Source organism: Chelonoidis abingdonii, chromosome 13 (genome assembly GCF_003597395.2).
Source record: "Chelonoidis abingdonii isolate Lonesome George chromosome 13, CheloAbing_2.0, whole genome shotgun sequence".
NCBI classification, from domain to species: domain Eukaryota; kingdom Metazoa; phylum Chordata; order Testudines; family Testudinidae; genus Chelonoidis; species Chelonoidis abingdonii.
This window is the reverse complement of record NC_133781.1, coordinates 1801957-1822515: the sequence shown is the minus strand read 5'-3', so window position 1 is coordinate 1822515 and position 20559 is coordinate 1801957. Positions and strand designations below refer to the sequence as shown.

At 51.4% G+C, this 20559-nt stretch overlaps 2 protein-coding genes across 2 annotated transcripts in view; both read left to right on the top strand.

Moving 5' to 3' along the window:
* Positions 1 to 10175, top strand: part of LOC116819426 (butyrophilin subfamily 1 member A1-like) — a 30377-nt gene extending 20202 nt beyond the window's left edge. The window contains exon 8 of the mRNA XM_075072056.1: positions 9465 to 10175. Within this exon, the coding sequence (XP_074928157.1) occupies positions 9465 to 10050 (586 nt within the window). The 3' untranslated portion in view covers positions 10051 to 10175. The remainder of the gene's footprint in view (positions 1 to 9464) is intronic.
* Positions 1 to 20559, top strand: part of LOC116824950 (uncharacterized) — a 954865-nt gene that overhangs the window by 815116 nt on the left and 119190 nt on the right. The gene's annotated exons all lie outside the window — the stretch shown is intronic.

Here is a 20559-nt window from a genome sequence, read left to right as displayed (position 1 = left end):
GATTGACCAGCTGGGGGTGGGGCTCTGGATGCTGCTGGCAGGGTAACACTGGGTGATGCTGGGCATGGGCGGCTCATCCCTCCTCTTCTGCCCACTCCTTCCCCTTCTATTATCCTCCCCCACAGGAGCCCAAAGCACAACCCCTGTGACCTCCAGCCCCAGCGCCAGACAACCAGGGACAGAGAGGGGAGGCCCCAGCCCGAGCCAGCACACACAGTCCCTAGGCAGCACTGCCCTAACCTCCTGCCCTGAGCCCCGTCCTCAAGGGTTGGTTGCCACAGGACAGTACCTGTAAGAAACTGAAGTTACTTTCACATCTGCTTCCAAGGGAAAGAGGAGAAGCCTCCCATCAGGTCCCCGCCAAGGGACCACAAGCCCTGACTCCCTCCTGCTGGGTGAGGGGTGAGCAGAGCCTGCGGGGTGGGGACAAGGAGTGGAGCCCATGAAGGGGACGGCAGTGGTTGTGAGGGTGCCTGTAGCCCGATCTAGAGATTCTATATTGATTATACTGATTACTTACAAATTTGTAGTTCTCACTTTGAGGGTTGACCCATTTTTCTCCCAAGATCAGGCCCAGTATTATTTAAATCATGACATAGTTGAGAACCCTACTGTGCACAGCTGCACACTCACACTCTAGGAACTCTTTTAGATTTACAAATAGTTTATTAACACATTTAGCAAAGTCACAGACACCCCAGCTCAGGAAGGGAGACAGATCCTATAGAACGTCCATTGGCACATTCATATACTTAGATAATTTTTTGCAAAAGAACCTGAAACATGAACCATTGTTGTTTATGTGCTGGGCCAGAGGGAGGAGGAGGAGGAGTTGGTGGCAGCGATCAGGTCAGAATGGCAGGGCAAGGCTAGAGTCAGGACGGCCAAATGCTTCTTCTGAGTTATTTCAGACCCCTGCCACTGCCAGCCCTGCTTCCCTCCTCACCCTTGCTGCCTCCAGCCCAACGCAGTCTATGGCCATGGGGCCCTGGGCAGGGCTGGGCTCTGGGCCATTCCACATCCCTGGCCCCTGAGCCTGTCGGGATCCTGAGCCCGTCTCCTTGATGCCTCATTCTAGGGAATCTCCAGCCCCTGGGGAGCCTCTTACCTCCCCACCCCTCCTGGGCAGGGCCCCGGTCCCTGAGAGACTCACTGGCTGTTCCAAGATGGCTAGGGCCATTGGTCCTGGTACTGCTCTCACTGTCAGAGCTCCCAGCCCCTGCTCCAGCCCGGCCTGTTGTCCCAGCGCTGATCTCTCCCCTGGGGAGAGGGGGGAGACCCTGCTGCTCTCAATGGCTGAGCCCCTCTCTCTGCTGCTGCCTCTGCTGCTGCGCTCACAGGCTCAGCCCATGCCAGTGCCAATGCGGCGCTGCTGGGGCTGCTCCTTCCCTTGGCACCTGGGTTCTCTGTGTCTCGGGCAAATGGCGGGTGAGTGGGCAGGGACCTGCTCAAAGACACACGCCCTGTGCTGCACCCAGAGGGCAGAAACCAGCCAGGGCCGGCTAGCAAAGTGCCATTGTGCTGGGATTAACCCTTTCCTTCCACTCACCCTACCAGCCCTGGCGAGTCAGTGCCACTCGACTTCCCACGCTCTGACCCCAGGGACCCGGGTCTGGCAGCTCAGGGGAGTCACTGGGTGAATGTGTGGGGCAGAGTAACCAGGGATCCCTGCGCCCCAGGGTCCCCGCGTGCAATGGGGAAGGCCTTGTGCTGTCACACAGACCTTAGGGGCTGGGCAGTGAGTGTTATTGATATAGAGCCCATGCGTGAGTCAAGTGCTGCAGAAACAGAACAAGGGGCTGCCGGCCCCTAACAGCTCCCAGTCTGAGTGAGGACAAGGCCCCGCAAAGGGGAGAGCAACGCTGATATGGTGCAAGGATCCCAGTGCAACCTTGGGCCTGTCTGGCTGGGTCAGACAGAGTATTGTAGTGACCCTGCTGGCTCCATGCTGGGCCCTAGGTCACCTCCAGTTCAATATCTAGCCATCAGTGGGCTCAGTACACACACGGCAGGGGCTGCCAGAGGGCAGGGGCAGCAGGCTCAGAGACAGCCGCAGGCTGCAGGGAAGAGGGAACAGCCTGAGAGCTGGGATAGGGAGGCCAGGAGTCAGGTGGGAGGCACCACCCTGTGCCAAGTTGTTCCAGATTCTCACTCAGGAATGCAGGCTCCATTAGGCCCAAGCAGACAGACTGGAGAGAGCGAGGCTCTGCCTGGGGAACGGGCAGCAGTTCTGTTAAATGGGGGCCAGTTGTGCAGACTCATCATGGGGTGGCACCCCCAAGTTCCCCCTCAGCTGCCTATGGGTGGCCCTGCAACTGCCCTGCCTCAGTTTACGCTCTTCAGCACTCCTTAAACTGCTCCCCACACTCCAAAAGGGCTGAGACAAAAGTCCCCTGCTGGGGTCCATTCTGAGTCCCGGTAACCCCAAAATAAAATCTTTTCCTTTATTCTGCTTCAACTTCTGGTTCTAAATCAAGGTCCTCACTCTCCTTGAGTCAGGAGCCCCCAGCCCTCAATCCTGGAACCAGGTTCAGTTCAGACTGTATCTTTTTTCCCTGCAGCCCTCACCTGCAGGGCTCTGTTGTCATACAGCTGCTGTTTCTATCAATGCCATCTCTGGCAGCTCCTCCCCCTTAGAGGAGCTCCTCTCCCTAGGCACGCCCCTTCCGGGCTCCTTGCTCTGTGAGCTCTCCTGGGATCCCCTCTCCTCACTAGCTTCCTGTTTCTGGGATCCCTCCAGCTGAGCCCTGGTAACCCTTTATCAGGCTCATTAGCTGTTTAGCTGCCAACCAGCCACCTAGGGATTTCATTACTTCCAGGTGGGGCTGGGTTGCCTGGGTCTCCCTTACAGGAGCCTGTCACAGGTTGGCTGGTCCCTGACTCCCCTTAAAGGGCTGGGCCCCATGACCACCCTTCCCCCGGTCTACCTAAAGGCTGGCTTCACCGTGGCTAGCACTTGGTTATGTTCTGCAGCTAGGGGGCACTTCCTCCCCTTCTGCCACAAGGAAACCTACAAGGCCCTTGGCCATATTTTTATACTTGTCATTGAATTGTGAAAAAATGAAGAGACCAGCAGTTGTGTTCCCCACAGTCCTGCATAGCTCGTGTGATGGGCAAAACCCCCATAGTCTTCAGCATGGCCTAGTTCAGAACAACTTGTACTCTGTGAGCCAGGCCCTCTGGCCATAGCAGAAGTAGGCGATAGCACCAGGCTTCCACCATTGCCGTCATGCTGCTGTAACAGATACGCACTGGCTACAGAGCTTCCCCCAGGGCCAGATACACACCAGATGTGCTCATCACAAGGCCCTTTAAAGCTCTGCCAGGTCTGGCTGAGGTTAGCATAAATAAGGTCCATTACACACAGCCCCACCTAGCTACAAGGTCCCTCCAACAACTGCCTCCCAGGACATACACACACACGTGCCTTTGGAGTTAAGTTTGTCTTTCATTCAGAGAGCTCCTCATTAGCATCTCTAATTATTACTGAGCCCAGCTTTTTTTCCTGCAGCCATCAGTAAATGAGCTCTGGGAGCACATTTCAGATCCTCTTCTGTCCACATGGCTGGTGTAACGTTATCAGCTGGTAAAGTGCCTTTCTGATCCTCCCCTTTTCCTGTAGGATGGACTTCGGTTTAGCCCAGTTCTGGTTTGGGCTTGTGTTGCTCTTTCAGGTCTCTGTGGGGAGAGGTCCCCAGTCTCTTCCTTTTCTGTTTCAACTTCCTCTTGGACATGTGTTTTTATGGTGGCTTTTCCCTCCAGCAGGTGGAATCCCCACCTCAGACAGTCCATCTTCCACATGGTGGGCCTGTACCTCTGCACTCACCACAGCGCTGTCCTTGTCTCCAGCCGGCTGGTGTAGCTCGCTGCCCAGCTGCTCTGTTTTCTGGAGAAGCTGTGCCTGCTCTCTGACAGAATTTCATCTCTTTCCACAAGGCCTCTGGGCTCTCTTGCTTCGTATGTATGTCAGAGCTGAGCTTTATTCCACACTCGATCTTAAGCTGGTTCTGGAGATTAGTCAGCTCCTTCTGCAACAACAAACACTCTTGTTCCCCAGTCACCTTCCCTTGCTGAGACAGGCTCCTTCCAGGGCTCCTGCTCCCGCTGGGTGGCTTGGGCTGAGATCCAGTCCCTTGTCAGCGCATCTCCTTTAGCTCCTGCAGGGCCTCAGCCTTTGGGCCTGGAGGGTGCTCAGCTGTGTAAGGCCTTTTGCCCTGCTCCCCTCAGCTGCAGCAACCTTTTCTTCTAGCTCTTCCCAGTCCATTAGTGGGTGGGTTTGTTGGGTCGCTGTAGAGGACACGGCCACTAGTGCAGCTTCCTTTGTAGCCAGCACCTCTGTATCTGTGTCCATCAACATCCAGCCCTTCTGTGCATGATCTGCTTGTTCTGCTAAAAAGCCTCCCAGGACACCCACAGCATCACTGCACTTCCCTGTGTAAATGCAGCCTCCTGGTGATTTATTGCTGGGCTCTCTTATCGCACACACCAGAGCCCTCAGCCTGCACCTCTGACCCCTCCTGAGCCCTGAGCTTTAGTCTGTCTAGTTCTTTAACTTATTCCAGGAGCTGTTCCTTCTCCTCTATTGGGAAACATCTACATTTGATCTAAGAGGTGTGATTCCCAGCTCATATAGACATACTTGAGTTAGCACCTAAAAATAGTCATGTGGCCAGGGTAGCACAGGTGGCAGCTTCAGCTACTGCCTGAGTAGAAACCCGCCCAGCCCCCTTGGTACGTACTCAGGCACCTGGCCCGAGCTGCCCTTCCTAGCCAGGCTATACTGCTTTTATTAGCATGCTAGCTTCAGTGTGCTAGCCTGAGCAGAGCTAGTGCAGGGACGTTTACATGAGCTGGGAATCTCACCTCCCAACTCAGTTGCAGACACCCTCTGTTTCCAGTTTGTCAGGTTTCTTCCTTCTAACCAGTGTGGCAGGATCCTGTGTCCTAGCAAACCCTGCTCTAGTTTCCCAGCCACACCACTCATGTCCTGCAACCTTTTCTGGGCCCCTCCTTCACAAGGCCTAGGGCTTGTTCGAGCCTTTTCAGTTTTGGCTCCTGGGTAACTTTCCTCTGCATGGCTCATTTCCTATCTTGGCTGCCTAGAGACTGCTATTCCCCAGCTCCCTGGTGCTTTGCACCTCCAATGGCTGAACTATTCTGGTTTCCAGGTGCTGCTTCTCCTCTAGGGCCAAGGATCCTTGACCAGGGGTATTGGCAATTCCAACAGACGCTTCCTCCCTGTGGGGTGCTGCCTGGTGCTTGGTACATTCAGCAGCTGTGAGTTTCTCCTGAATATCAATAGTCACATCAGTCCTTCACTTATGCTGGTGCTTGAGCTTTATCTTCAATGGCTGGGCTTCTTGGGAGCTAGAACAGAATCTTCTGCCGAAAGCCCTGTTTCTTTTTCAGTGTCTTGACCTGTTTGCTCTCCATAGCCTGAACCTGGTGGCTTCTCTCCTGCTCTGTGAGTAGCTCCTTCTGCCTGTCCTCTGGTCACTGGGTTTGCTCCTGTTGCTTGGCCAGTTTCAGTAAGAAAACCCGCACCTGGGCCTGCAAATTACAGAGCTGTTCAATAGCCCTGTCAGAGCTCTTGTCACACCCAGCTCCCAAGAACACCAGAAAGGCTGAATCTCATTTAGCTTCTGTCCCAGCTCCCCTGGCTCAGAGAGCTGGCTGTCCACTAGAGCTGCTGGTTGGATCATTTTCCAAGGGAGTCCTTTCAGGTTCTTGGGGGAAGCTACTCAAACGCTCCCAGTTCCCAAGCTTTGAATCTGGCAGTGAGGCTAAGGTATCCCTGGTAAGCAGAGGGACGTCAGAAACCCATGGCTGGCCTCTCCCTCTGAAGCTCATACCCCAGGACCTGCTTTCCGAGCAACCCATTTTACCAGTACTAGAAACTCTCACGGCCCCATAGCAACAGCCCAGATCCCCTCTGCCCCAAATGCAAAGTTCTTGTAGAGCAGCATCTTTTTATGTGTCCCTTTTCCCTGCAGTCAAAACAAATTAACCCTGGGGGGGGGTCACTCTTTCCAGCCCAAAATGGGGTTCCCACAGTCCTGGCCTGACCTCCCCATGGTACATGGGGTACATTTATTTGTATTTAATAACTTGGGATTCCCCTGTTCCCCGAATGTTCTAGGAAACCAGGCCAGTCTCCCTATCCTTGCTCCTGGAGGTAGCCCCATCTCATGTGCCCGTCCTGCCCCCAATCAGTGCACAGCATTGGACCAGCCCTGTCTGTGGTGGGTCAGGGTGAGTCAGGGTGATGCTTTCCAGTCACTGGCCCTCCTCAGTGCGTCGCTGTGGGTGCCTGGGCACTTCCAGCAATGGGAGCTGGAACATCCATGGCTGTTGCTGGCCCTCCAGACACCAGCTTGGGAGAGTGAATGTCCCTCCAGCGTGGAAGGTATCTGTGCCATGCTGCTCTGTCAGCCCTCCTGGGCGAATCTCAGAGCTGGGGGGACAGACATCGGCTTGTGGGGTTTGTGCTGCAGCAGTAAACACAGCTGCGCAGATGTTGTGTCTGGGGCTGGATCCTGGGTTTGAAGCCCCCACTTACTCTCTGGGCTTCAGAGCCCCAGCTCCACCCTGAGCCAGAAGGTCTGTACGGATCTTTTTAGCGCCATAGCAGGAGTCTCACAAACCTCAGTCTGTTCTCGCAGCTCTGAAACTCGCTGCCGTGGGCTGTGTAGATGAACCCAAAGTGGCTCCAGAGTCTGGGTGTGAAAGTTCTCAGCCTGTCTGACCCAAGGCCACTTAATGAGACTGGTGCTGTTGTTAGATGGAGACACCTGAGCCCTGGGGCTCTGAGACGGGCTCGGTGACCATTATCCACTCTGGGTGATGCCTAGGTGCAGCTGCAGAGAGTCTGTGCTGCTCGCAGAGTCCAGGGGACAAATCACTCAGAGCAGAGAGTTCAGGCTGAGCCAAGACTCCAATTTCAGCCTGGTTTTTGGGGTGAGATCAGGAGCTGCAGGGGCTGGGGAATTTTCCTACCCAGGGCAAGTTCAACTGTAGCTCTGGGATGTTTCATAGCCGATGTCCTGAGCCCGTAACTCTGCATTGCTGGGGATGTTGACAGTCACTCACTACAAGTCACTGGGGTTTGGGCTCCTAAGTTGCTCAGACAGGTTTGAAGTGGAGCTGGGTGAAATGTTTTGGACAAATAGTTTATTTGCTGCAAAATATTATTTTGGATCGACTGAAACTTTGCAAATCCGTGTTGAGTTTGCTGAATGGTTTGAATGAACAGAAGAAGGTGCCACCGCTTCCCTTCTAGCCTTTAGCTCAGTGGCTGGGCCCTCCGCTGGGAGCTCCAGGTTCAATCCCCCCCTGTGATATGTGGGGCAGGAATTGGAATGGGGGTCTCCCCCCACCCTCAAGTGAGGGCTGGAACCGCTGGGCTCTGGGTGTCTGACGTGGGGCTCCCTCAGTCTCTCCTGCTGAAGATGCCCCCTGTGTCTTAACACTGCCATGGACCTGGGCCAGAGCGTGGCAGTGAGAATGACTCTGCAGCCCAGTGGGTCAAGCTCCACCTGGGAGCCCAGAGTCCAGCTCCCCTGCCCCAGTGACCCTGTAATTATTGATCCATAACCCCAGTGAGGGGAGGGGAGGGGTTATGACCCCTGGCACAGCAGTGTCTCAGCCATGTCGGTGCCCCTGTGCAAACCCCTAGAGCAGATGCGCTGCGTGAGTGTGAGCTGGGACTGGCCCCTTGTGTAGCTTCTCCCAGATGGAGGGGGCAGGAAGTGGGGAGAAGCCCCCACCCTCCCGCTGCCCCTGCCTCATTAGTAATGGCCCTTGGTCCCCGCATTATCCAGTTACACCTCCAAGCATCTCCCCCCAACCCATCCCCCCACTGTCCTGCCCCAACCCAGGAGCCAAGCCCAGATCCACTTCCCATGGCCTGGGGGAGGAGCTGAGCTTGGCGAGGGAAGGAGCCAGCTGTGGGGTTTGTCTGGCTGGACGGTGGTGCCCGTGGGGCCGGCCGGCATGGAGAGTCCCAGCTCCACCCCAGGGCAGGGCTGCCTGGCCAGTGTATGTGGGGACGGCACCAACCTGCTCTTAGTAACAAACCAACCACACATGGCCCCAAAGCAACAGAGATGCAGGCCTGCCCCCTTCATCCCTCTCTGCCTCCCTGACACCTGCACCCCTCACCCCTCTCTAGTGCCCTGGTACCAGCCCCTTTGTTCACTTCTCTGCCCCCCTGAGGCCCATCTCTACCCTCGTCCCCATCTGCCTCCATGGTGCCTGCCCCTTCCCTTGCCCCCTCGGCCTGCCTGGAGCAAACCCCTTCCCTTGAACCACTTTGGGCCCCCTGATGTCAGACCTTCCTTCCCCCCATCTCTGCCCCCCTGGTGCCCACCCGTCCCCACACCCTCTTCTAACCTCTGGGTCCCACCCCTCCCCTCATCCTCCCTCTGTCCCCTGGTGCCTACATCTCCACACCCCTGTGCCCTCCTAGGGCTTGCCCTTCTCCACACCCCACTTTCTACCCCATGTGGACCTGTTCCCTTCCCTAACTCTGCCCCCTGGTGCCTGCCCCTCTCCTTTTTCCCCTCCTTACATCTGCCCCTCTGCTCAGCCCCTGCATTCCTCCTGGTGACTAGCCCTTCCCTCACCCTCCCTCATCCCGCCCCACCAATACCCACCCCTAACATCATGCCCCTCTCCCCCATGATGGCAGCCCCTTCTCTCCATCCTGTTTCCCCCTGGGGTCTGCCCCCCGCATGCCCCCCCCCATGGCCCTCTGACACCTGCCCTACTCCTCACCCCTCTTCCTCCCCTTGTCACCTGCACCTTCTCCTGCCCCCTCATTTTCCCCTGGTGCCAACCCCTCCTTCTACCCCCCCTCTGCCTTCCCAGTACCTGCCCCACTCCTCCTCCCCTCCTCCTCACCCCATTGGAGCTCCCCCCATTCCCTAACACCCCTATGCCCCTGGAGTCTCTCTCCTTCTTCTGCGCTGGTGCCCACCCCTCCCGTCACCCCCTGCAACCCCCTGGAACCTGCCTTTCCCTTTCCCCACCCCGTCCTCCTGATGCCCACTGCTTCCCTTGCCCCCCCCCGCACTTGTCTGCCCCTCCCCTCCCCTTGCTACATCCTTCACCCCCTGCAACCCCTTTGAATCTGCCCCCCTTCACTCTCCCTGCCCTCCTGGTGCTGACTGCTCTTCCCCCCCATTGCCCTTGTGATTACCCCCCTCTGCCCCTCCCCCACTTCCCTATCACCTGCCCCCCCTTTCCTCTCTGAGCATCAAGCTGTCCCCTCCCCCATCCCTCTGCTGCCCTTCCCTCCCTTCCCTCACTGACACCTTCCTGTCCCCTCCCCCAGCATCTGCCATTTCCACACAGGCAGAGGGGCCCTGACTCCCCTCAGGCAACAACCCCCCTCCCCCTCACAGCAATTAAAACAGATGCAGGTTAATTTCCCTTTGATCCCAGTGACCAGCCCCTGCCCCCGGCCATGACTCTGTGACTCTCTCCCCAGTGGACGTGACTCTGGATCCAGACACGGCAAATCCCTGGCTCGTCCTGTCTGAGGATCGGAAACGTGTGAGAGACGGAGACAAACGACAGAACCTGCCTGACAACCCTGAGAGATTTGATCCTTGTGTCTGTGTCCTGGGCGCTGAGGGGTTCGTGGGCGGGAGGCGTTACTGGGAGGTGAAGGTGGGAGAAAAGACAGGCTGGGAACTGGGGGTTTGTAGGGAATCTGTGCGCAGGAAGGAGCTGGTCACATACACACCTAGGAATGGATACTGGGTCATGGTGCTGAGGGATGGGAAATACTCTGCCTGCACCTCCCCCTCGACCCCCCTCCCCGTGAGCGTCAGGCCCAGGCAAGTGGGGATTTTCCTGGACTATGAGGCGGGCGAGGTCTCGTTTTACAATGTGACTGACAGGTCCCATCTCTTCACTTTCACTGGCACCTTCTCCACGACGCTCCGCCCTTATTTCAGTCCTGGTTACAGTGCTGGGCCTACAAACACGGCTCCCCTGATAATCTGCCCGGTCCCAGCTCAGGCCGGAGGGAATCTCGGCCCCTGACAGTGACCCCGCGGCACAGACTGGCCCCTCCCAGCGCTGCTGCTCTGCCCGCCCCCCGGTGGCAGAGGCCGGTTACTGCAGGTAACTGGATTTTTTTGTGCTGCCCAGACGCTGCCAGTTTCCCTTTTCAGCTGGAGTAGAAACCCGGACACCTGGCACCCCCCGCCCAGGCTGGGTCAATGGGACCCACTTGCTGGAAGAAGCCCAGAAAGCTTCCCTCCCACTCCCTCTGTGTTTGCTCCATCCCTGGCACAGGGTGATGCTGGTAAGAAATCCTGCCAGACAGCTGGTGGGTTTCGCTGCCCTCACCTTTCCCCTCCCCTGCCCAGGGTAGCAGATGGTGATGGATGGGGTCATTCACTCCTGCCAGAATTTTATACCCCTCTGAAATCTCAATGCAAAATATGAAGAAAAAAAAAAAAAGGTTCTTCTAAATTAGAAACTGTTGTTATTGTAAACAAAAACATTTTCATTTACATTTCAGAAACAAGCATCTAAACATATTTTTAGAAATGGAATTATGTATTTTTTTTTATTCTTCCCTCAAATCTATATTGAGGTTTAACTTCTCTACACAGCATCATTTGTATTACAACTGTGTTACTTCAGGAAATCCAGAGTATTTCTCTTATCAAAATAATTATTAAAAACTGTCAGCCTGGGTTGTTCAGTTACAATGTACATGTGTCATAAACATCACAACTACACATGTGCAGCTGATCTCTCTCACTCTCTTTATTGTCCTGACTGGCTCTCTCCAAGGCAGGGCACGTACATCCACCTCCTGCACTACACCTTTGAAAATTAATAAGTGAAAAAATGATCGAATGAATTAAGCAATATATTTGTTAGTTCACACAAGATTATAAAATAGTCTTTGAACTTCTGTCAGCATTAATATGATTTTTAACATTCTCACTACCTATAATTGGTAATCAAGACATGACCCTTCCTTTCTTGTTCTCACATCACTTAACAAAACATGGTCCCAAACCTCAAACACTATCTTCCTGTAGATAGAAATCTCTTCTGCAATATGCTTTTTTTTTAGTTTATTTTTCTTTAGAAATATTATTTGCAGGCAATGTACTGTCAGTGTCCACTGTTGATTTCAATGTCTTGCTGGGCTCTTCATGTTCTTGGTTCTAAGGATGCAACAAATGTATTTTTGTAAAAAAAAATAGAGAAGGGGTTGTGTTCCTTTACTGAATCATCACAAATTAACTTAATTGTATTAAAGATGCTGGCACTCAATGGCCCACAACATGAAATTTGGTGAAGCTTTATTGGGAAACCTTTCTTCTCAGCCATAAATCAGTTGAAAGGGTGATATTTTTGTAGTCATGTTAGGTTTAGAGTACAAAGAAAATAAAGTTGCTCCAGGAAATTCATCACAGTTCCTCTGGGTTCTCTGTCCACCAACTTCCTGGATGCTGTGTACAAATAGTGACTGATTGGTCTAATTCCTTGAAATTAGCAACTGAACCTCATTTCCTGAAGCGCTAGCTGAGCAGAGCATGAGGGGAGGCACATCACAGGGCATTGCTAGGACTACTTTTTGTTTTAAATGTGATGCGTTATGAACATTTTCAGTGTAATATTTCAGTTTTGAAAATTTATTCATGCCCTAAACTTACCTTGATTATTTGAAAATAAATACCCTAAGGTTATCTTGTGATGGATTCATTTGTGTTTTTATCCAGTCTGCTACTGTCTAGGTGGCATGGGCTGCTGAAGCCAGGGCCGGCTCAAGCACGTGCTTGGGGCGTCACATTGTCAGGGTCAGCATTCCAGCCAGCCTTCCCGCCCCACCCCCACCCCCCTTGGGGTGGCAAAAGCCTAGAGCCAGCCCTGGCAGCAGCAGCACGTCCTGCACAGGGGCGTCCTGGGGCCGCTGTGGTTCATGTCGGGGAGCAGCGACCGCACCTTGTGGCCGGGCCAGGCAGGCTCCGAGCGTGGGACACTTGGGCTGGGGACCGCCCCATGGGGCGCACAGGGCCGCCTGCAGGTGTCGCAGGGTGGCCACTCCCCAGCGTCGCAGCCAGGGCTGGGGGAAGCGGTCCGAGCTGCCCAGGGGCTGCAGCAGGGTGGGTAGGAGCAGCAGCAGCAGCAGGGACATAGAGGGGACCGGTACCCGGGACGCTAACATGCGGGGCCCATGTCCCGCTTTCCAGGGCTCCACTCCCTCTGGGGCTGCCCTGCTCTGTCCCAGCTCATCAGCCCCCTGCCGGGGAGGTTTCCCCAGCTCTGCCCTCCCGGGTCCCAGCCGGTCCTGGAGGCGGAAGCCCTAGCTGGAGGGACCCTGGGCTGAGGCACGGCCTGGGAGCCCTGCTGCTTACCCTGACCCTGCCAGTGCCAGACTGGCTGGAGGCGAGGAGGGACCAGACGGAGTCAGCACTGGTGGTGGGGAGCCCAGGGCTGGGGCAGCAGGGGGCACAGATGGGGGAGGGCACTGGTGGGGGGGGTGAGAGCCCAAGGGTGCGGGGGGGAGCCCAGGGCTGAGGTGGGGGGCAGCCAAAATTTTTTTTGCTTGGGGCAGCAAAAAACCTAGAGCTGGCCCTGGCTGAAGCTATCTGTTTTTCCTAGTTTTTAACACAGGAAAGTGTTAATCTAAAAATAGATAATTTTTCCTAAAATTTCCTTCAGAAGTATCTGTGTTCCTTTCCCTATTTCCCATTGAATTATATGTAATTACTGTGATTTCTTATCCAATCTTATTCCATTTTGACATGGGAAAATATGGTTCGCAAATAGTAAAAACGATGTTGTATATTAACATATCTGACAAGACATAAAAGTGTGTTGTCACTAACAATTTACAGCATGAAATGTCATGAAGAGATTGCTGGCAATGTTCATTTTCAAATTTCTAACTATGAATGCTCCTGTATCAGTTCCTGCAACACCTGGCTGGCAGGGAGTCTGCCGGGGAACCTCCCACAAGTGTCTTTATTACCATTTATCGTGCATCATAAGATAGCAGCAGTTACGTGAAGGCCCCTACTTGCTCCCTGGTTCAGCCTTTTATGCTGCTGCTTTCTTCTCAGCACTGAGCTAGTGACCTCCTCAGGCTCCCAACAGGTGCAAGTGATCCCCCTGCCCTTCCAAACTCAAACTACTCAGTCCCTCCTACTCTAACTGCACTCGGTGCCCTGGGTGTTCTCAGTGACCAGGGTGCTCGCTTCCAAAGGGCTCAGTTTGTAGCTGTTCTCAGCCCCCGTCACATGGCCATGATTGTGTAGGTGACCATGTAGTGAAAATAACGCCAAATGGAAACTGTTACCTCATTATTATATTTAGAACCCAGATCTGCCAGTATCTACTCTGGACAGCCGTGGTGATATATAATTTTACATGTCCTCTTTCCACCTCACATGTCGTCAAGTTGGAGCACACTAAATCAGTTCCGGGCACTATAACTCTCGAGGTGTCCATACTGGCAAGGCACATAGAGTGCCTCGACTCCATGACTGGAGCACTTCTGGTAATCCACCTCGACAAGAGGTGTAGAGCTTTCTGTGCCCAGGCTAAAGCACTGAAGTGGCAGTGTGGACACCCTGCTCTATTGCTGCACTCTCATTGGCCTCCAGGACGTGTCCCACAATGCCTGTTCTAGCCTTTAGATGGCCAGACTCACCCCTGCAGCGCCTCCTTCTGGTTGTCCTCGGGAATTAGCTCAATCCAGCCAGAGCACCCTCTGCAGGCTGGTGATCCACCTTCTACACTACTGGCCCCTGTGTCCCTTCAAGGACCCTGGTGCCCCTTTAACTGGGTCTCCCCCTCCCAGGTAACCCCCACCCCACTATCCCCATTTTGCCTGAGTATATGGTTACTGCCCAGTCTCCATCTAGCCTCCGTTCACTGGGGCAGACTGCAGTATTATCCATTCATCATAGGCAAAGGGGTTTGGACCTGCTGCCTTTGCCTACCCCTGGGCTACCCCCTTCAACCTCCAGTACCCCTTGGCCTTACTCTAGGCCGCAGCTGGGGCTTTCCAGGCAGAAGCTCCTCTGCCTTTGCCCAGCCCCGCTCCAGGCAGGGGCGGCTCCAGGTCCCAGCACGTCAAGAGCATGCTTGGGGCGGCATGCCGTGGGAGGCGCTCTGCCGGTCGCTGGGAGGGCGGCAGGCGGCTCCGGTGGACCTTCCGCAGGCACGTCTGCAGGAGGTCTACCGGAGCCGCGGGACCAGCGGACCCTCCTCAGGCACGTCTGCAGGAGGGCCACCGGAGCTGCGGGACCGGCGACCGGCAGAGCACCCCGTGCGGCGTGCCACCGTGCTTGGGGCAGCAAAATGGCTAGAGCCGCCCCTGGCTTCAGGCCCTTCTCTCTCTACAGGCAGAGAGAGACTGACTGGGCTCCTGGCTCACTGCCTCATAGGGGCCAGCTGGGCCTGACTGGGACATGGCCACAGCTGGACCTGCTTTCTCCCAATCAGCCCAGGCTTCTTGCCCTAGCTACAGCCCTCTCCTGGGTTGTTTTAAGCCCTGGAGGGCACGAGTGGGTAAGCACCCCGCTACATAGCCACTGTGGTCATTAGATTGAACTCTACTACCCTGGCCTCAGGTGACCAACTGTCAGACCCACCCTGCCATCCTCCAGGTCATTAATGAAGATTTTGAACAAAAACGGCCCCCGGACCAACCCTTGGGGCACTCTGCTTGATACCGGCTGCCAACTAGACATGGAGCCATTTATCATTCCCATTGAGACCAATGATCTAGCCAGCTTTCTATCCACCTTATAGTCTATGTGGCTCTCCTACTCCTAAAAAGAAACAAATGACAAATGCTGTTATGTGGGTTATGTAACAGGCTGTGAATAGGTTTGCAGAGGAGTGTGAAATTTGGAAACAGGAGAAGGAAAGTTTCCAACAGCAGCTGGAGAATCTAAAATTGCAAAATAAGGAGATGAAAAAAAGTTTGCAAACTGCTCTGATGCAAAATGTAACTAATGTCCAGCAGATGGCTGCTTTAACTGAAACTTGTCAGGAATTAAAATGCAATATGAATGCACAAATGCAGGAAAAACGAAAGTATAAATTGGAGGCTGTAGCAGGATGCTGGTGCAAAAACACCTAATTAGCCCCTGCCTAATCAGCTCCAGTCGGGGAAACAGGTTGGGGCTGATGGAGAAGGCCTGATGTTGGCCTGAGAATTGGCAACACCTGCTGGCCTGACAAGCCAAGAGCTATAAACGATGGGAGCGAGCCAGGAGGAGGGGGCAGCAAGGAAGAAGTCGGTCCATGAGGGAACCAGAGGCCTTGTACCTGAAGGCTGACTCTGCCTGAAAAGGAGGTGACTGACCTTGTAAAACTTGTATATAGACAGACACTGGTGGTGGGAAAATCTTAAGTAAATAAAGACAGGGTATTGCACAACCCTGAAGCCTCTCTCAGCCTTATTGAGGGCAGCAAGGTGACTTTGTAACTTATTCAGTTAAAACTGACACAGCCCCTTTTCCTCAGGCCCCAGGAAAAGGGGTGGGTCGTGGACCCTGTTACAGAGACAAAACAATATACAGGGGCTGTGTCAATTTTAACTGAACAAGTTACAAAGTCACCTGGAAAAGAGAATCATAAGAAATGCACTGAAGTAATTAATAAGCTGGAGTCTGCTTTGGTGGCTAGAAAAACAATTTGTAGCTTGGCTTTTAATCATAATCTCTGATATGATGAAGATTGGGAAAATGCTGTGAAAAGGTGTCAAAGGGAAAAAGTACAAGAGAAGGAGGAGGAATATGTAAAGCCAAGTGCCCCTCCAGATCCATATACATATATATATGAAAGAGGGAAAAAATGGAAAAAGGGTATGTGTCATGACGGTCTGGCAAAAAGTATAGGAGTGAAGCAGCAAGTCAGCCTGCATACCAGAACATTGATATAACCGTAAGGAGTCCACGGGTGATTAAAGAACAAAGATATAGAGCTAAATACAATCCTGATGGTACAATGGTAAAGGATCAAGAAGGCAGCGAGGTGTTTAAACTCCTGCATGAAGAGGATGAGCCTCTTCAATCAGGGGGAAAAATAAAAAGACAGCCAGCATTGATGGTTCAAATACCTAAATCCTCTATTAAAAAAGACAACTTGCGGATGTTAGCAAAGCAATTAGGCCCCTTGACTCAAAAAATGTCTAACTTGGTTAATGGGATACACTGTTAGAGAACATCTGGATTCAGGAGACCTAAGGGAACTGGTAACAACTTGTGCTGGCCCCATGGAAGGGGTGGTGGTGTTAGCAGAGCTTGAGATGGAGTCAAATCGAGAGGACAGAGAGGCTGCAATACAGGCGATAGCTTGGTATTTCTTAACCCCTTCTGAGTTAAAGGCAGTTTTGCTGATGCATCACGAGGAAGGAAAGTCAGTAATGGCTTATTGTGCTAGACTGTTGTTGGCAGGTTCTGTAGCTGATATAAAGGAAGGGCAGGTAACAAATTTGTTATATAATGGTAGGGTGACCAGACAGCATGAGTGAAAAATTAGAACGGGAGTGGGGGTGGTAATAGGAGCTTATATAAGAAAAAGACCCAAAAATCAGGACTGTCCCTATAAAATCGAGACATTAAGGTGTTTATAGAATCTCAAAAGGAGTTGGATCAGGCTAAATTAATTAAGATGGCCCAAGAAGCAAAAAAGGTAGTAAACAGAATAAGTGGCTGCAATAATAAGCAGAAGGCAGTCAGCGAGGTTTCTTACAACAACCGAGCAGGCTACAGGGGTCCTAATCATGCTAGTATGGGACGTGGAGCAGGATGACCCAACAGAGGGTCCAGTGGAGGATCAGTGTGAGCACAAATATGGGCTTTACTCCAGGAGAAAGGAACGGATATGGTTCATTTAAATGGACAGCCTTTAGAGGTTTTGTAAAATGCTGTGAGTGATTTGGCAGGGAACAAGTCACAGGCTACGCCACAACCTGGGACTAAGGCTGTTGAGGTTGTGGGAACAGGTACAGGAGATCCGGTAGGCCCTTATGGCTTGTAGTCCCAGGAATTGGCTCAAATGGATATGGCAGCTTCCCGTCAGAGAACCCTGCCCCCAACATTGGATATTAGTGGCTAAATTGCAGCCACACGTAACTGCTAGACCTTATGTGGAAGCGGTGTAGGTGGGGGCAAAAGGAAACATACAATGGTTACTAGCATTAATTGATACAGGAACTGTCATGGTACAATTCCCCACTCTGAACCTTAGCGTCCAAGAGATGGGATACCAGCATGAATTCCACTAAGCTTAATTACCAGCTTAGAATCTGTAGCGCTGCCACCAACCAGGAATTCCAGTGCCTGGTACACTCTGGTCCCCCCCAAAACCCTGCCCGGGGAACCCCAAGACCCAGACCATCTGAATCTTAACACAAGGAAAGTAAACTCTTTCCCCCACCGTTGCCTCTCCCAGGCTTCCCCTCCCTGGGTTACCCTGGAAGATCACTGTGATTCAAACTCCTTGAATCTTAAACAGAGAGGAAAATTTACCTTCCCCCCTCCTTCTCTTTCCCCCTCCCAACCCTCTTCTTCCTGAGAGAGACAGTAATCCTGCACAGAGAGAATTAGCCTTCTCTCCCCTTCCTCCTTTCTCCCCCCCAATTCCCTGGCGAATCAGACCCATCCCTGGGGTCCACACAGAATAAAAAGAACAATCAGGTTCTTAAACAAGAACTTTTAATTAAAGAGAGAAAAATATTATCTTTGTAAATTTAAATGGAATAGGTACAGGGTCTTTCAGCTATAGACACTGGGAATACCTCCCACCACCAAGATATACAAGTACAAATTAAAATCCTTTCAGCAAAAAATAAAAATTTGAACTCCTTCCAGCAAATGCACAATTAAACTCCTTCCAGCCAAATGCACATTTGCAATAAAGAAAACAAACATAAGCCTAACTCGCCATCTACTAGTACTTACTATTTGGAATCTATAGAACCTGTATCACGAGATTGAGAGAAACCTGGTTGCACATCGGTCCCTGAGCCCCCAGAGTGAACAAACAACCAAAAACTAACAGCACACACAGAAAATGTCCCTCCTCAAGAATTGAAAGTATCCTGTCCCCTGATTGGTGTCTCTGGTCAGGGACAGCCAGCCTACTGAACTTGTTAACCTTATAGTAAAGAGATATAAAGTATTCTGTGCTATTAACTTTTCTTATTGTTTCTGACAGAATGAGGCAACTCTGATTAAATTGGAGAGGACATGCAAAAGGACAAATATTTCTTTATTTGGCTTTCAGGGCAAAGGAGTAAAAGGAATTTATTTTAAAAAATCTTGTCATGGGTGATAGGACACAGTAAGTTTTGGACAGATACTGTGATCTGTAACAGTATGACTGAAAATCTACCTTAGGTGCAGATGTGGCACAGCAGAAAAAATGATAATTGATCTGGCAGAAAGTCACCTGTGGAAAAGACAGACAGATTGTAAGTGAGCAGGTATATCCAGGAACATAAGGAGAAAGAAGCTTGTAAAGCCATAGCGCTGTGTGCTACACATAATAAATTGACACAGAGTTCCCTATGGTGTGACCAAAAAAAAAATCTGAATGTGGGGCATACAAGCAGCAGTGAAATATAGGAAATTTGTAAAACAGTTCCTCATGTCCTACCCTGCAGAAGCTGTGCACATAGAAAAAAATTGCTACAGGATTTAAAAAACAAAAAGTGGTAGTGAAGAGCTGGAGTCCACACAATTCTCTGATTGGCCTGTTGCTGAAAGTGGACGGAAGGTGTGCCTCACAATAATTATGGAAAATCAATGTAGCTACAGTCCCAATGGCACCAATAGTGCTTAATTTTTCCAGCTATATGGCTGGAATAGCTGCAGCTGCTAAATGGTTCTCTGTATTGGATTGCTGTTTCTTTGCAATTCCAGTTAAACCCCTGAGAGTCAGGTCCAATTTGCTTTTACATTTCCAGAACAACAGTTTCATTTCAGCGTGTCCCCGTGGTTACCATGATGCTCCAGCTATAGCACGTGCACATGTGGCAAGGATGTGGGATCACTCCCTGATTTGAATAACCGGTGGGTACTTCTTATGTGAATAACATAGTAATAAAGCTGTTTTCCCAGCGAGGAGTGTAAAGATTGAACTAAGCTGGTTCTGGAATAGTGAAAAACAGGCTTCAAATATCATGGGACAAGCACAGCTGGTACAGGCAAAAGTTAAATACTTCAGTACTATCTTGGACAGGAGGTTGTACATCAGTAAACGAAAAGTGAAAATCTTAAGCACCCTCCCTAAGCCAGTGGATGTGGATTCAGTTAGGGTATTGTTAGAAGCTATGGAATTTGTTCAGGATTTTATACCAAATTTTGCTCAAATTTGTAGACCCCTATGGTCCCTAATAAAAAAAACTGACAATGGCACTGGGGCCCAGACCATGCTGAAGCATTCAGAACGTTAAAAGAAACGGTTATGACTGCACCAGTATTAGCATATCCAGATCCAACTAAATCTTTTTATTTAATGGTATTGCACATCTTGGGAGCTATAGGTGCAGTACTACTGCAGGAAACGTGAAAAACAATGCCCTGTTGCTTATGGAAGCCACCAAATTAATCCCCCATGAGTCCACATTTTCTCCAGGTGAACTGGAATGCTTGGTTATTATATGGGCCTCTTGGAAGTGGGAATATATAACAGGACAAGCTCCTACTATTGTAACCGCAGCTTCTCCCTGTGAAGCTGATTCTGCAAGAAAAGACTTTGAATATTAAAGTAAGTGATCATTGTTTGGCTAAGTGGGCCCTGATTCTACAGAACCTCAGGCTTGTGGTAAATAATGGAACCCCCACTACTTCCACATGCTCTAATAATAGAAGGGAAACAGCATGAATGTCCTGTACCTGTACAGACACAGTACAAGTGGCCTGTGCAAGAAGCTGGGGATCTACTACAGGCAATACAGGATCACAAGTGGGTTTGGTTTACAAATGGATCTAGTTATTACAAGGAAAGTCAACTTGTTTGTGCAGCAGCAGCTGTTTGTTTCCAGAACAAAAACTGGTGATTCCATGTGAAAAAAAGTCAGCCCAGGGAGGTAAAGTGGCAGCAGTCAAACTAGCATCCAAAGCAACTCCCTTGGACTGTGACATGGTCATATGCTCTGACTCTCAATGGACTGTGCAAGGAGTAAGCATATGGGCACCCATATGGGAACAGCAGGAAGGCAAAGAAGTTGCATACTGGGATTACTGGAGAACTATGATTGATATTATTCGAAAAAGGGCTGGTTCCACAGAAATCAAGCACATTAAGGCTCATGCTGAATGACATACTCTGGATATGGATACTACAATGTGAAATGGATGAAATGGCTAAGGAAGCAGCAGCTACAACATCTCCTGTGGTTCACAGTAACATTAAAGTGGTAACTCAATATCAAATGAAAAAATAAGCAAATCCAGGGAAACTGCAAACAAACACTGATACAGCTGATCAAAAACTTCTGAAACAACACAAAGCATTCAGACAGTGTGAAGACCAGAAATGAAAACAAGTGGGATGAAGAAT